This window comes from Mesocricetus auratus, unplaced genomic scaffold (assembly GCF_017639785.1).
Source record: "Mesocricetus auratus isolate SY011 unplaced genomic scaffold, BCM_Maur_2.0 Super-Scaffold_100691, whole genome shotgun sequence".
NCBI classification, from domain to species: domain Eukaryota; kingdom Metazoa; phylum Chordata; class Mammalia; order Rodentia; family Cricetidae; genus Mesocricetus; species Mesocricetus auratus.
Genome location: NW_024429267.1, coordinates 27,851,780 through 27,869,221, shown reverse-complemented (window position 1 = coordinate 27,869,221; position 17,442 = coordinate 27,851,780). Strand labels below are relative to the sequence as shown.

General features: G+C 41.4%; 1 protein-coding gene across 1 annotated transcript; it reads left to right on the top strand.

Moving 5' to 3' along the window:
• Positions 1 to 217: 217 nt before the first annotated feature.
• On the top strand, positions 218 to 17,431 carry LOC121137444 (the record flags this gene model as incomplete). The annotated part of the gene is given in 11 exon segments (XM_040739485.1): positions 218 to 285; positions 738 to 762; positions 4,752 to 4,792; positions 5,190 to 5,214; positions 5,423 to 5,491; positions 6,398 to 6,454; positions 8,083 to 8,206; positions 9,315 to 9,463; positions 11,075 to 11,481; positions 14,885 to 14,982; positions 16,879 to 17,431. Coding segments are annotated over 7 exon segments (386 nt in total), but the record flags the coding sequence as incomplete, so codon positions are not given.
• Between the last annotated feature and the right edge of the window lie 11 nt (positions 17,432 to 17,442).

Sequence of the window (17,442 nt, the reverse complement as noted above, 5' to 3'; positions counted from 1 at the left end):
TGAGAAGTTAGAACAAATGAGGGACAGCACTGAGGATGTTTGAAAAGGCTAAAAGGAAAAATATGAGATCAAATATATATGCATATATTCATACAAATGTGTACAGGGAATTATCCCAGAAGCCATCCATATAAGTATGCTGTGTAAGCTAAGCAGTGTTCTCTCAGGAAGCCATGACACACAGCACCTGTGATTAACAGTCATTCTGTCTTCCTAGGTACTCAGAATCCCCCAGTTATTAACGAGATTTTTTGTAGAGAGGATGAGTTCGAACCTCATAATGAGGTAAGGTGACCTTTCTATGACTGAAATAGAAATGTTGTTGTCTGAATTTTCTATTTCATTTGAATTTGGTTATTGAATTATGACAGTGTGGGTTATACATACTGTACTCTGATATCTGGAATAGTAGAACAGTCCCTTGCCAATGGACACTTTGTTGGAAAGAGCATTTTTGAATGGCACAGTCAGGGTACAGAATAGATGCTATCACCTGTGCCTCCAGGTGACAATGCTTCTTCCTTGAATTAACTATTTTGTGGTTGGTGACTGAAAGGGGCTTAACATACATCATTCATGAAATGATCATTGGTTTGTCACAATATCTTTCTTTTTGCTAGTCATTAATGTTGGCAGTAATCACCATGCCTTTTCAATGATGAGGAAGGAAAATAAAGACATGTGCCTCCATGTGACATGATGTTACCCTTATAATGTCTCTGTTTCCATAATTTCAGGGAGCCTGGGAAGAATACGAAAGTTGTAAGTATTGTTTAACTCCTTGGTTAATGTAAATGCTAACGTAGGTATGGTGTCCCTTACTGTCTTCTCTTTGAAAGGCAAACCAACTTGTTATTTCTGGAAGGAACAAAACAGTCAACATGATTTTTTTAAGGTGTTCTGGATATCCGTTTATACTCAAGTTTCTGCACAGATTTCTGTGAGCCTGTGTGCATAGTGAATGGTAGGGTTTTGTGTGCTTCAATGTCTTGTGATTCTGAGTGCATGTGACTCAGCGTGAGGTGATAGTTAATGGGGGACATACTTCATACACACCTAAAATGGACTTAATTAGCTCATCTGGTCTTCGTGGCATTTGTGTCTGGGCATTGTTATAACCCCTGCTTCAGAACAAAAATGAAGAATCCCTGACTAAAATTCATACTCAGAAATTGAAAACATGAATCTATCTGGGAAATCCAATGCTCTTGTTTCCATGATTGAGCCTTGAATTCACTTAAAGTCTGAGAGCATTGTCAGCAGGACTGAGAGTTTTTCATGTGGTTATGAAATGCTGTCCATCCGTAGCGCCATGTCGTGTTAACTACATACATAAACTAAGCCATTTCCACCGATGCTTGAAGTCACTCATGAAAAGTCCACAGACTCTCTGCTGTAGCAGTCATTCCACACAGACCTTCTGAGTTAAAACTAATCATGAAAGACAAGTGGCTTACTTCTGTAGATTTTGGGCTCATGTCATAGAAGCTGGCCCAAAAACATTAAAAATTTTGGAAGTATTATAGTACACTTTTTTTGTTGTAGGCTTGGTCTATATTTCTTTTTTTCTCAATGTATGTTTTTATTTAATTAGGAACATGAATATTTTACATGTCAGTCCCAGCTCCCTCTCATACCCCTCCTCCCTTGTCTCTCCACCAGCTCTCCAAACCCCCATTCAATCCCCACATCATTCCCCAGGGAGGGTGAGACACTCCTTGGGGGGATCTCTAAAGTCTGTCATTGCATCCTGGGCAGGTCCTAGGCCCTTCCCCATGTGTCCAGGCTGAGAGAGCATCCCTCTATTTGAAATGGGCTCCCAAAGCTCATTCATAAACCATGGTGAACACTGGTTTACTACCCAAGGCCCCAGTGATATCTGTGGCCTCCTCCCTGGCACTACATTCATGGAGTCTGGATCAGTCTCCTGTTGGTCTCTCAGCCATCAGTCTGGGATTCAAGAGCTCGCCCTTATCCGGTTAGCTGTCATTGTGAGTTTCATCATCATGGTCTTGACCCCTTTTCTTATCACTCCTCCATCTCTGTCACTAGTTTCCAAGAGTTCAGTTCAGGGTTTAGCTGTGGGTATCTGTCTCTGCTTCCATCAATCCCTGGATGAAGGTTCTAGGATGGCATATAGGATACTCATCAACCCTATCATCAAGGAGGGACCATTACTGTAGTCTCTCCACTATTGTTTAGTTTGCCAGTTAGTGTTATCCTTGTAGAACTCTGGAGATCTCACTAGAGTCAGCTCACTCTTCAAGCCTATAATGACTTGATCTATTATGGTATCTCTCATCCTGCTCTCCTCTATTCTTACCTCGACTCAACCTTCATGCTCCCCCTTGCCTTCTTCCCCCCTCCTTTTATCCCCCTCTGTTTTTCTTGGTTCCCTCTCCCCTCCCCCGATGTTATCAATGTGCTCAGGAAATCTTGCCTCATTCCACTCCTGTGGTGTATCATGCATCTCTCTTTGGAACCTCCCTGTTTCCCAGACTCACTGGCACTGGGATTGTAGGCTGACACTCCTCTGATCCATATCTAAAATCCATATATGAGTGAGTACATACCATGTTTGTCTTTTTGTGTCTGGGTTACTGCACTCAGGAAGGTTTCTTCTAGTGTCATCCATTTGCCTGCAAATTTCAAGATTCCATTGTTTCTCTCTGCTGAGTAGTACTCCATTGTGTAAATGTACCACATTTTCTCTATCCACTCTTCAGTTGTGGGGCATCTAGGTTGCTTCCAGGATCTAGCTATTACATATAATGCTGCGATGAACATAGTGGAACAGACATCCTTGTTGTGTGAATGGGAATCTTTTGGGTATATGCCTAAGTGGAATTGCTGGGTCTTGCCGTAGACTCAGACCCATTTTCTGGAGGAATCTCCATATTGATTTCCTTAGTGGCTGTACTAGTTGGCACTCCCACCAGCAGTGAAGGAGTGTTCCCCTTTCTCCACATCCTCTCCAGCACAAACTGTCATTGGTGTTTTTGATTTTAGTCATTCTGACAGGAGTAAGATGATATCTCAGAGTTGTTTTGATTTGCATTTCCATAATGGCTAGTGATGTTGAGCACTTTCTCAAGTGTCTCTCAGCCATTTTATATTCCTCAACAGTGAATTCTCTATTTAGTTCATTCCCTCATTTTTAATTGGATGCTTTGGTGTTTTGGAGACTTGTTTCTTGAGTTCTTTGTAAATTTTGGAGATCAGCCCTCTGTCAGATGTAAGGTTAGGGAATATCTTTTCCTAATCTGTGGGGTGCCTTTTTGTCTTACTGACTGTCCTTTGCCTTACAGAAGCTTGTAAATTTCAGGAGGTCCCATTTATTAATTGTCTATCTCAGTGTTTGTGCTACTGGTGTTATATTCAGGAAGCAGTCTCCTGTACCAATTTCTTCAAGGGTACCTCCCACTTTCTCTTCTAAGAGGTTCAGTGTGGCTGGATTCATATTGAGGTCTTTGATCCATTTAGACTTAAGTTTTGTGCATGGCGATAGACATCGATCTATCTGCAGTCTTCTACATGCCAGCAGCCAGTTATGGCAGCACTATTTGTTGAAGATGCTATCTTTTTTGCTTCTTGCATAATTTTAGCTTCTTTGTCGAAAATCAGCTGTTCATAGATTTGTGGATTAGTCTCAGGGTTTCAATTTGATTCCATTGGTCTACCTGTCTATTTTGTAATACACAGCAGGTGTTAACAATTGCACATTCTGAGCTTTAAATTAACTTTTTATTTTTTGAAATTATATTGTTTTCCTCTTTTCTCCCTCTGACTATTCCCATACCCCACCCCCTTTCACCCTCCTTTCCTCCAACTGTAGATTATAGTTGTGTGGGGTGTATGTGTGTGTGTGTGTGTGTTTTCTTAAATGTGTGGATACAGTCCACTCTTTCCATATAATGTTATTTGTATTAGGAGACTTCAGAGCTGACAAGTTGTTGGAAAACCAATTGGGCTGTTTCCTGGGGAAAAGGAATTTTCTCCCACTCTCCAAAAATTTTTGGTTACAGGTCTACTGTTATGGATGGATCAATTCAGGCTGGGTACCCCACAATCGCTTGTTTTCTGCATTTTTATTAGTTGTGGTTTCCTATTATGATCTCATTCTGTTGCAAAGAGAAATTGTTTTTCTTTGATAATAAAAGCTACACATATCTGTGAGTATAAGGATACACATTTGGAATACAGTTTTAGCCTAGCTGTGATGGTGCATGCCTTTAATCCCAGCAACTGGGAGGCAGAGGCAAGTGGATCTCTGTGAGTTCGAAGGCCAGCCTGGTCTACGGAGTGAGTTCCAGGTCAACCTCCAAAGCTACACAGAAACGCTGTCTTAAAAAACCAAAACAAACAAAAATAGAAAACAGTTAGAAATTATGCTGCTTTCATGCATTTTTTAATACAGGACACACTTGTCGCAGACTAGCCTCTATCTCACAATATATTTGAAGCTGATCTTGAACTCCCGAGTGCTGGTATTATAAGTATATGCCACAAAGTATGGATCAGCTGGATTTATTTTCTATTGGGTAAAGTAGATTTAATGAAGGAACAAGAATCCCAGGTATCATTTTGTTTTGTTTTTTTTTTTCTTTTCTTGAACATCCTCCTACACTGGAGGATGGCCCAGCAGCAGCCCTAGCTATCTCCATACACTGCTGTGCACATTGACACTGTTCCCTGAGTGTTTTCTGATCATTAGCAGCCAACATCCTTACAGTTACTCTGTTTTCTCCTAGATTTTCCTAGTGGTTTACGTGTTTCAGACTCTAAGCCTACGGTAAGAACAACTCTGTATGTGTTCTGTAGAAATACAGCTCTATTTAGGTTCCATGTATGTTGTTGTTTGAAAGACAGTTTCCTTGTGGAGCTCAGGGGTTTTCGGCCAGTGGGTCTCCAGCTCTCTGGTGTCATTGGCGTCACCATATCCATTAACATTTAATCACAGAAGCAGTTTCCTCAGAGATGATTTTCCCTATTCTCTTAAGGACTGTGTGCTTGCAGTGTCAACAGACTTGGAAAGTACAGTGTAGGAAAGGCTCCTTCATCTCTACCAGTGTGGTTTGCAACACCAGTAGAGCTATATGCCCGTTGTTCCCTAAGTCACCCAGCAAAAGCCAGGCTATTGTAAAGTATTCAAAATAGTCCGATCCTGACAATGCTTTTTATAATTGCAGCTTAATTCTACAGTGGAAGGCAGTTGTAAGTACCTGAGACCCTCCTTTGTTCAAGAAATGCTTAGTGGTTAATTCCTGAGAAGCCTGACTCAGGATTCTTATTGGGAAGGAGGGTTAAAGGTTAAATGGGAGAAAATGATTCTGCCATAGCTCTTCCATGGAAAATCCCAAGAAGAACTAGAGTCAATATTGTGTGACTTCACCTGGTATACTCTATCCTGATGTTCTTGTAGATATTGCCCAGGTGGGTGACACAGATGTTGAAGATCAGCAGAAGCTGGATAGCAAAGAGAGTTTCCCTGGTAAGTAATAGATCCCCAGTTGGAATCCATATTAGAGGACCCAGGAAACAAAATCAAGTTTTACCTTCTGCTTTGCAGGCAGAGGCACTGTAAAAGGTATTGGTGCGATGAAGATTTGTATACTTCTTCTAGGCATAATGGTAAAGAGGGGTAGAAAAAGCACAACAAACCCCACTGTCAATTAAAAATAAGCCCTGGAGTGGGAGAGATGACTCTTTGATTAAGAGCACTGACTCCAATACCAGAGGGCACGATTTGAGTCCCAGAACCCATATGGTAGTTCACAACCATCTGTAACTGAGTTCCATGGTATGTTATGCCCTGTTCTTGTCTTGGCTGGCACTGCATGCCTGTAATATACAGGCATTCATATGCAGGCAATACAGATTAAATGAAGTTAAAATTAAATATATGGTCTTTAGCAGAACACACATCTTTCTTGCCTCTGTCACCGCCGATACTCCTAGTCTTTGTTTGTAATTAGCAGCTCTCCTTGGAAATTGTGTGTATTGTAACGTATTCTGGAAAGGGGAGTACATCTGATGATCACTTTTGATTGGTGAGTTGTGACAGGAGGAACTGACAGTAGAGCACAACTCTCTATAGTCAATGTCAAGAACCTGAGTACAAGGGACTAGTAGTGTGGACCCTATATTGCAGAAGAAGCAAATCCTCTTCTGGCTGGTCCTGCAGGGCTTGGAGCTATACCTCCATGTTTCTATTCAGTTCTTTCTACAAAGGGAACTCTATGGGAGTGGTGGCAGATTGAGTTGTCTGGCCTTACTGCAGCACCTTCTGTAACAATCAGGGAACCAATGGAAAGCTGAGACTGATCTGATGTTAGTGAATGAGGCTGTGTCTTCTATAGGCAGAATTGAATAAGCCACTGTGTTTACTTTTTTCCAGATGCTTTTGAGGTACAGCACTGGGAGCTGCGCAAAATATCAAGTACTGTCATCCCTGGTGGGTAACTGCATTGCATTCTGAGACTATTCTGTCATGTGGGCATGTTGTCATTGGGGATGGGGACAGAGGGAAGAATGTATATGAACTCATTTCCAGCCTGTGCTGCTCACACTAGACTTACTTTAGGCCAAATGAGTCAAAGGACACATTGACATTTGTCTTGGAGCTTCTGACCTAATACTTGAGGATGGATCTAGTAGTCTCTGGTCCAGCTATGGCTTCATTTTCAGATATTCCCCATTCATAATGAGTAAACAAGTTCCTAGGATTTAAGGTGCATGGCTATAGGGAGAGATCTGCATACCCTTAGTGTTGACCTCGCCCCCTTTTTTGTAGTCTCAGGTACATAGAACCTACAGGGGACAAAAGAGCTAGCGGAAGGAGATGCTTTCTCTCTCTGGGTTCAGGTTGCCTTCCAGAGAACAGCATGTTGACTTTTGGTTCTCAACTTTCTTGGCTTCTCACATAAGTGATTTCTCCCTCAATAAAATGACATTGGACATCCCTATTTTGTGTAGCTTAATATTTCCACATTACATGTCCATTGTATTTTCTCTCGTGTGTTCTCTGGCTTGTCCTCTCTATGTCTGAACCTCACTTTCCTGCCCTTTCATCAGATTACCTTGCCACATCTGCCTGTGTGCTCTGTCCTCTGAGCTATCGGGGACTTCCATGTGCTTCATGCTTAGTGGAGTTCTCACCTGTCTCTGATGATCTAGAGTGAGTCAAAGGAGTGTCTTCTAGGCACCCCTTGCAGTAGGATGAGGGTTTGTCTTCATTGCAAGTATGTCTGCGTGCCCTGCATACTTCTGCTTCTAATCTATTGGTTCTGCCTTGTATAAACTCAGGGACTCCTTTCTAATCAATATGTCCATAGACATAGAGCTCACTTCACTGCACACATTATTTCACCACTCTTCTGTCCCTTACCCAGAGCCTTCTCCACCCTCTTCCCTATTTCCTGAGGGAAATGGTCTCAGCACTTCATGCCCAGTCATCCATAAACCTGTGCCCTACTACCTTGTTCCTGATTCAGCAATCTGGGTTGTATTGCCCACCTCTTGTGACCAAACCTGAACTTGATTCCCTGGATTCATTCCTGTTTCGTGTCTGTGGTCAGTCGTCTTCCCCTTCCCTTGAAATGTGAACTCACCTGAGTCCTTTACAAAGGTAATGTGACAGTCAAAACCCAAACTGGAACTGTATACAATTGCACATACTTAGGGACATGCCCATAAATCACACTTGAGTCTTAATAGATCATCTGATTCACATATTTCCTTGTGGAAAAGAGGTGAAACGTTGTTCTTGCCTAGCTGAGGAAAACATGGGAGCTGAACAGTGTGTGAGCAGGAATGCTAAGCACAATACAGTTAGCAAGCAGAGCTTTGATTGTGGTGTGAAAGGAGACCCAAAGGGGACATCCAGAAGTTATAAACAAACGCCAAAACAGCCAATAGAAAATTGTCCCGAACAATGCTGATAGCATGGAAGATGGCATACGTGGCAGCAGTCACTCACCGAGGATGGTCAACTTGATCCTTGACAGAAAGACCCAACAATGTCCCATAGCTTTGTTCCACATCTCCTTCCCTATTCTGAACCTCTTCCTGCTCTCTCCCTAGTGCTAAATATATTGTACCTAGCGTCACCTAAATCTGGAGATGAAGAAACTGATTGCAAAAGGAAGAAGAGGAAGAAGAGGAGGAGGAGGCGCTACTATTGATAAAAGCCTCCAGCGTCGCCCCAGTGAGTACTGCACATCCAGAGGCTTCATGAGATTAAAAGCAAGGGGGGCAGGGGGACAGAGAAATAAAGACCGAGCCAAACAGTCAATCCTCCAATTCACTTGATAGCAGAGCTTCCCCAGGATAAAGAATTGCTGTACCAAAGGCTTGTTGGGTTCAGGGGATATTGGGAGTAGAGACATTGATATAGGAGAGGCTATGTCAGACTACTCCATTTCTATAATGAATCCAGCATCTTTGTGCCAGCATTCACCTACCCTCCTCTTAGCCTGTCTGTGACCTTCAGTACAGGAACCTGGGGGTAGCACTGTTGAAGACGGCACAGAGGAGTGCTGCTTCCTGGTTTGCTCCTCATGGCTTGTACAGCCTACTTTTTCATAGAATCCAGAATCAACAGCCTATGGATGGCACCACCCACAATGGAATGGGCTCTCCTCCATCAGTCACTAATGAAGAAAATGCCCTACAAGCTTGCCTGCAATCTAGTCTTGTGTGTGCAAATTCTCAAATGATCCTCCCTCCTCCCAGATGACTTTAAATTGTATCAGCTCAACATAAAACTAGGCAGGACTGGGGACATGAGAACGGAAGGTAAATGCATAGGTCAGGTCATGCAGGTCCCTATGAACTGTAAGCTGGGGAGCAGGGTTACTGGTGTCAAACGTATATGAGTGGTATTGGGAGAAAGGTATGGGAGGTGAGGCTGAGAGATGAGAAACCTGACCATTCCACATTCAGTAACACCTTTTACAAGGGAGAGGAAACCTGCTGGACAGAGAAGAGCAATTGTCCAAGAACTCTTTGCACTTTGAGGCAGCAATTCCCAAAGGTCTGTAGTGGCATCCAGTTCAGAAACCACAACTCTGCCTTGCCAGGGGCTTCTTCAGGTATGAGTTACTGCAGGCATTGATAGAGGAACAGAGACACACAGGAGATGCAGCCACATTTTGGAAAATGCATCCCAGGCCAAGGGAACCGTGCACATAGCAGAGTCCTCGTGAAATAGATGTTCTCAGACTATGATGGTTGGGCAGCCTAGGCAGGGCTGTTACACCACTGCAGAGTCTCATCTCTACTGAAATAACACTTTGTTTCTCCTCTGTTCATAGGCTCAAAATATCTTTTATAAATGGTGACCATCAATAGCTGGAGGCTGATAAGTATTAACCAATTATTATAAAGACCCCATGATCCCAGAACCTACTTTTTCCACGACATAGAATCCAGGACAACAGCTTTATCACCTGTTAAACCGCTGGTAAGATCCATGACTCCTGCTTTACTCTTTTCTCAGCCTCTTTAGAATCTCAAACCCAGCAAGGCAGTGCTTGCCAGCTCTTTCTCTCTGTCGTCCCAAACATGCTGGAAGAAAAGCCTAGCTGTGTTGATTCATTTTGTCAACTTGACACAAGCTAGAGCTACTTGAAAGGTAGGAACTTCAACTGAGAGAATACTTCCACAAGGTCAAGATGTAGGACATTTTCATAGTGATTGATAGAAGAGAACCAAGCCTATCATGGGTGGTGCCTCCTTCGCAGATGGTTCTGGGTTCTATAAGAAAGAAGAAGCAGCAAGCCAAGACAATAATCAGCACCCCTCCATGGCCTCTGCATCACCTCTTGCTTCCTGATTCCTACCCTGTTTGAGTTCATTCCTCACTCTTTTGATGATGAACTAGAACTGGAGCAAAATGAACCCTTTCCTCCCCAAGTTGTTTTTGGTCCTGGTGTTTCATCAAAACAATAGAAACCTTAACTATAAGACTCATAATTAATTGCATGATAAATAAGACTTTGTGTTCCCACTTCCCAAAATATTTGTGTTTTAGCTAGAGAACATCACACCATAGAAATAGGTTGCACATGGTATTTGTTTTGTGTATGTGTGTGTGTCTGTGTGTGGGGGTATCTGTGTGTGCGTGTGTGTATGTGTGTGTTCTTTGCTGAGCTCCCCTATTGGAAGCATTAGTAAAAGCAGCATTGGAACAAGTGGGCATGATCTTTAGAGACTACAAAAGGGCACTCCAGAGGCCAGCCTGGTTCATTCTCCAGACAGAGTGTTTCTATAAGGTCAGGCTGGTAGACTGCTAGATCAACCACCTCCAGACATTGAGGATTGGATCCCAGAGCTGAGCTGATGTTGTTGTCTCCTAGTTAAACACTGCTGAGGCCAGTGACAATTCCTTGGGTAAGTACACACTTTGTAGGAATTTTCAGCTCATTACCAAATGGAGGTTTCTTTTTAGAAAAGACGTTTTGCTATTCATCTAAAAGGATTGTGATCCCATTTGGTCATCCTTTTGAAAATTTAATGTGAGTTACAACTACAGATAATTTTAGATCTTACATACTCACCCTTTCATTGCCCTGGTGTAATATGCTCAGAGGTATTTACCTGCTACTTTTCAAATTTGATCATGTTTAAATTCTTAAAATATTGTTAGAGCATTTTTCTATTTAATTCAGAGCAACAAAAGGGATCACTACCTCTAAATTAAGTGTACACATATAATATATAAAATTAAATGCCTTGAATGGATTGAAAATTACAATAATCTAGGGATATTTTATATGAATATGTATAAAAGCAAAAATTCAAGATTTAGTAAAGAAATTTTTCTTCGTCTTTCTCTGTTGTAAAGTATAGGAAAATACACAGTATGAAATTAAGTATGAAATACTGCTATAGTAGCTTACCATCTTGGAAGAAGTGTCTATGCCTTCTACTGATTGATATATGAGGTTGGAGGTGTACATGGGACTAAGTTAGAGAAAACTCATACACAGGACTGTATCACAATTTGAATCCAATTTGTGCGTCTCTTGCTTGTCTGGAGTCAATAATAGCAATTTTGCTTTTCTTCCTTCAGAAAGTGGAGTCAGGCATTTCCCAAGCCTTCTGGAAAGAACTCACCGGCTTCATCTGCTTGGGCTGCCCCACAGACCCAGTCACCATAAGCTGTGGCCACAGCTTCTGCCGGGCCTGCCTCCACCTTTCCTGGAAAGACATCAAAGTTACTGTCCATTGCCCTATGTGTAGGACACCATGCCAGGAAAAGGACTCCAAAACCAACATTTTCCTGAAGAAGGTGGTGTCCATTGCCTTGCCAAACAAGCCTAGCTCTTAAAGTCCTTGAGCTTCAAGAGCATGAGTACATGACCCACAAGGATATCAAGCAGATTTCCTGTGGGGAGAACAGGATCTACCTCTGTGAACGCTGCTCTGTCTCCCATGAGCACAGTGTTCACACACAGCCCTATTGGAGCAGCTCCTGAGGTAAGTGATGCTTGAGAGAGAATGTGAAAGCTGAAGAGGGAGGCTTAGCAGACCACAGCAAGACGCTTGTCCTGATTATGAGGAAGCCGCTGTTTTTGGGATACTGGCACTTTATTAACAGCTAATGAAGAAAGGGTGACTGTGAATAGAAACATCCCTTGGGAGACTTATGGTGTAAAAATCATTTCTACTTTGTGATGCATTATCCCCAGGAAGGAAATAACTACATTCATATGTTTTGAAAGTGTCTGTGGCTGGAGACTAAATTAGAAAAATGCATTGTAGTCAGCTAGAGAGAAGCATCTGGGAATCCCAATCTTATGCAAATTACCCAGACATTAGTCATAATTATTAATCACTTTACCTAAACAAATGGGTATGCTGTGTTTTATGGTTCTATGCTCTATAATCCAAAATTTATAGTTACCAAAAGTAAAAAAAGAAATTGATCCTTCTACTTTCGTTAAAGTAATTGCATTTGTGGCCCAATAGTGTGTCTATTAATCAAAAGTTGATATTTATTGTTTCTTACAGGAGAGACTTCTAAAACAAATAGCATCTCTATAGGAGAAGTTCCAAGAAAATCAGGATAATCTAGAATCAGAGGATAGTATGATAATTCAGTGCAGAGTTAGTAGGAGATTCATGCTTAAAATCTGGATGAGGCAGATATTTTTCAGTTTGTCATTCAAGAGTTAAATATAAGGTATTAGGTGTGATACTAGGAAACATTTTTCTGCTGGCTTCTCCTTCTAAGTGTAAGATATAATTCTGCATGTGGAAAGAATGATCTGTCTGTGTGGCAAAGGAGTCTGAGACTAATGAGTGAATTACTTACAGTTCAGCACACTGGATTAGACTCTATGACTGCACCATGAATTCCAGTGACTACCTGCAGAGGTTCATATTTGAGTAAACACATGAATTGTCAATCAATACCTTTTCTTCAGGCACCTCTGGGTTTCTTATATAGGTGAAAATTTTTAAGGTGTGATTGTCTGTGTAATTAATAAAGAAGAAATTAAGGAAACCAAAGAATTTACATATTCTGAAAAGTGGGGAGATTAAATCACAGTCAATGTATCAGAGTGACAGAAGTCATTTGTCAAATTTAGGCATAGAAGTGTGCAATGAGAAGGATAAAATACATTGTCAGTGTGACTGAGAATGTCCCTTTTGTTCCAAACTACTTGACTCTGTGGGAAAAAATAATCAGGACATAGTACAGGTCATGGCACACAGTTCCCTGGGAAGAGGACGAGCAGCATATTGAGTGTATGACACATGAAGTTCAGTGTGTTGTAGAGAGACTCAGGGAAGTGAAGCCATGATAGTCCAAAAGACCAATCAACTAAGAGAAATGCTCAGAGTTGATAGCAGTGTCCCGAAACCATCCTTGGGACGGCTGCAGGTGAGCATGGAGGAGTGCAGGAGATACTTTATTGTCTGGGTCCACCTGATGATTGTTGTACTGGATTGCTTTCAATATTCCCTGCATTCATAATAGGGGGTTTCCTTATCAGGAGTAATCTTGAAAGACTAAGCTTTCTGAATTTATAATTTCTCAAGGAATATGTCTAATTTTATGCTTTTGTAGTTTTCTCTGTAACTGGGAATTCAGCGGTTGCTGTCTCCAGCACTCCATTGCCTCTAATGGATATTGAGCACAATTTGAAAGAAAGCTATTCCTTAATTTCTTCTGTCTGAAAGCTGTGTTTTTGAGAGTTTGTTAGGAGCTTGGGATTTTGGGCCAGAGTTCTAGTCTGTGTTGCATGGTAGCCCCCAAATGACAATAAGCCTCAGGCCCCATACCCCTCTAACCTGACAATTCTGAATTTACAAGAATCAGGCACTATGCAGGGGTGAGGCCATACTTTTGAAGTAGCTTAGTGAAAGTATCCTATCCCTGTGCTTTGAGGACAATCTCAGGGAATGTCACTCTTATAAAGAGTTGGGGGTTCTAAAGCAATATACAATCATTACCCATATCCAGAGGGAGCCAAATACCTTGTCTATTGCCAGAATTTAAAGGAAAAAAATCACAGAATTACATCAGTTAGGCATAGGTAAGATCCTGATTGGTTGACATTTGGGGAACATCTAGGGAGTTTCCCAGAGTCAGGGCAACTGGTTTGTTAGTATTTTTGATTGTTAGTATTTTTGGCTACAGATGGGAGCATTAGTGGTTTCTATGGCTTTGTCATTTACTTTCAGGTAGCCTGTTTCACTGGTTGGTGCTGGGAGGGAGCATTCTGTGGTTTCTCTGTCTCTTGGAGGTGGTTTTTTATCAAACAAATTTTACTTTCATGGTCTGATTTCATCAAGAATTTGAATTCTGTTAATCATTGGCATTATCCTGAGACATAAATATATATTTTCAGGGAGGATAGGTATGATGGAAACTGACATTTATATGAAATTTATAAACAGATATTTTAGGCCATTCCTTCAGAAATCTAAGGTTTTCTTTGCAGGATCTGCATGACATATTCCAAAGGTGAGCTTATTCATCAGTGTGAGTCATGATATCCCAGAGCTGGAGAGATGGCTCAGCAGTTAAGAGCACTGACTGCTCTTCCAGAGGTCCTGAGTTCAATTCCCAGTAGCCACATGGTGGTTCACAACCATTTGGAATGAAATCTAGTACCCTCTTCTGGCCTTCAGGCAGACATGCACACAGAACTCTATATACATAATAAGGAATAAAGCTTTAAAATGTTTACATATAATATCCTGAAATAAGGTATAAAATTGACAAAGCTGCCTTAGCAAAGTGCTGGTGTACTTTATACAGAAAATATTCTGTTTGTATATGATGTGTTTGAGGTTATTTTCATGGATATGATTTGTGTTCTCATTAACAAGAAAGTGTGTTTATTTTTATATATTATTGAAGAAGTATATATAATGAAGCCTGATGCTAAATTTTCCAGTTTTAAAAACATAAACCCTGAGGGCCATTGGCTGTATATTCCTGGTAGCAAAAGACAGGGGCAGGAAACACTAGGAAACAGGTTGGTAGCAGGAAGTGCTTCAGATTGAGCATTGATGCTCATTGAGGAGGAAATTTTAATGTCTCCTGATCATGGGGGCTCACTATGATATCAGAAAACATGTATTGTGAAACATGTTCAGATAAGTGTTTGTTTCTTTTTAATTTGATTTGTGGTAATTGTGTGTGGGAATGTGTGGGTGTGTACATGCACATGTGTGGAGATCAGGGGACAACTTTCAGGAGACAGTCTCCTTCACCATGGGTTCCATGGATTAAGCTCAAGTTGTCAGGCTTATATAGAAAGGGATTTATCCCTGAGCCATTTCACTGAACCTGGAGTGGGGTTTTTCCTAATCATTGTGAAGATGTCTTTAGCACCTGGAAGATCAATGTCATCTTCTCTTGCAGGAGTGAGTCAGTGCAGTTGAGCATGCTCCAGATTACAAAACCAGAACTCAGTGCCTTACCCATCACCAAACTGGCACAATAGTGCAACTGCTAACAAGGTGAGTGTGAACAATGATGAAATGACCAGAGGTACTCTTCAACAGTGAGATAACCTTTGCAAAAACAAATGTTTTAGCTCCCCAGAAAGAAGTCTACATTGTAATCGCATTTAATCACCCAGTAACTTTAGATACAAACAAACATAAATATCATGTTGTGTCTGTTGGGACATAAGGAATGGCAAATTAAGGACTGTCTAATTCCAATTAAGTGTACTCAGTAATAGAAATATTTCATTATTTTCCCCAAAATGTTTTAGCAGCTATGTTCTTATAATGTATTACACTCTTAGATTAAATAAAAAATAGAAGATATAGTGGTGCACACTTGCAATTCCAACATAATAAAAACAAAGGAAGATTGCCAATGAGTGTGAGGACATTCTGGTCAACATAGTGAGTTCCATACTAGTCATGGATAAATAACAAGACTTTATCTTTTTTAAAAAACTGAAAAAGAAAAATCATAAAATAAACAGACAAAGCCATGTGTCATGAGCAATGAAACAAAACAAGTTGATAAGACATGAGACAGTGTCTGAATCCCTGTCCTAGATCTAAATGTCAACTGCAACCTCCCAGGGAAAGAGGTAAAGGAGGACAATTACCACCAGGGACACCCTTCTAAAGCATATTTAGCTCTTCCTATAGTATAAATTTGATTAATTACATGGAAATCACACCAGTGTGAAAGCGATGACTCCTCACATCTTAGGAATAATTTTTTGCGTAGACCCATGAGAACAGTGTTTGCCCTCACTGTAATACACACATCTTCCCATTGCCAGGTGAGATTAAAAGTCACTAGAGTGAGGCTCCCTCCTTTACAGCATCTACGAAGTTTGAGAAACGCTTCCATCATGCTACCACTCTGTTTCTTGTGGAAATCCTTGACTAGATGTATCTAAGCCACAGTTAACCCCTAGTCTTATCCTGTTTGAAAATCCAAGAAGATTCTAGGACCTGTCTCATCTGAGAAATGTAAATGGCATTTTAATTATAAAGTTGACTCTCCTTCCCCCTCCTCTTCTCCCCTCCCCAGTCTCCTATTACTCTCTCCCCTCACCCCATAGGGAATAATAGGTTCAGGAAGGTCAGTTGGGGAAAGAATAGAGAGGGAAAGCCAGGAAAGAGGTACCATGATAGAGGGAGGCATTATGAGGTTAACGAGAAACCTGGCACTAGGGATATTCCCAGGAGTCCACAAGGTTGAACCCAACTAAGAATCTAAACAACAGTGGAGAGGCTACTTTAACTACCCTTCCCGTATAATCAGATTGATGACTACCTTAATTGTCATCCTAGAGCCTTCCTCCCATAACTGATGGAAGCAGAAGCAGAGATTCACAGCTAAGCACTGGGCTGAAAACCTGGAGTCCAGTTTTGGAGAGGGAGGAAAGATAATATGAGCAAAGGGGTCAAGACAATGTTAGGAAAACCCTCATAAACAGCTGATCTGAGCTAGTGGGACCTCACTCACTCCAGACTGACAGCTGGGGAATCAGTATAAGACAGAACTAGGACCCCTGAATGTGGGTGACAGTGGGGGGGGCGCTTGTGCAGTTTATGGGGCTGTTAGCAGAGGAACCAGTGTTCATCCCTAGTGTGTGAATTGGGTTTTTGGAGCCTATTCCCTTTGGAGGGATACTTTGCTCAGCCTAGATACAGAGAGAGGACCTTGGTCCTGCCCCAAATAATGTGACAGACTTTGATGATTCCCAATGGGAGGTCTCATCCTCTCTGAGGAGTGGATGGGAGGTTGGGATGGGGAGATGGTGGGGGGAGTGGGAGGACAAGGGAGAAGTAACTGGGGATGGTATGTAAAATAAGATTAAGTTAAAAGTAGAAATAAAAGATACATAAAATAATAATGAAGAATATGGTCTCTTCCCACAGTGCACATTTTCTTTGAAGATATAATCATGCTTCAATACAAGATGAACTTTTGTCATGTGAAGAGTCAGCTTCAACTTTACCATTAGGACCCATCTGTGGATCCTATTGGATGCTATGTGGCCTTCGGGACTGGATCCTATTGGATGCTATGTGGCCTTCGGGACTGGGCTGTACAAGTCTGTACAGATTTCTGATCCAGAAGGAGAAAACAGCCGGTTGAATCTGAGGATGTGTTTCTTCTCACATCTTCTTCTCTAATCATTACAGTCTCCTCACCACATGCCCCGTAATCCATCTCTACATAGAGAAGCCACTGGGACACAAGGAGTTGGTGTGCTCCTTGATTGTAGTGATAGATGGTGTTGCCCAGAGTTCCTGGATATACAAGTATCCTCCTGGCACCTTAAATTATTCTGTCAAGCCTTTCTTCTCAACCAAATACACATAATCACAGGAAAATATAATCCTAATCTTGTACTTAAGTGGTTTTTGTTAAGTATGTGCTTTGTATTGCTTTTATTGCTAGTAAATAATAAATACTATTGAATATAAAGTTAATTGACT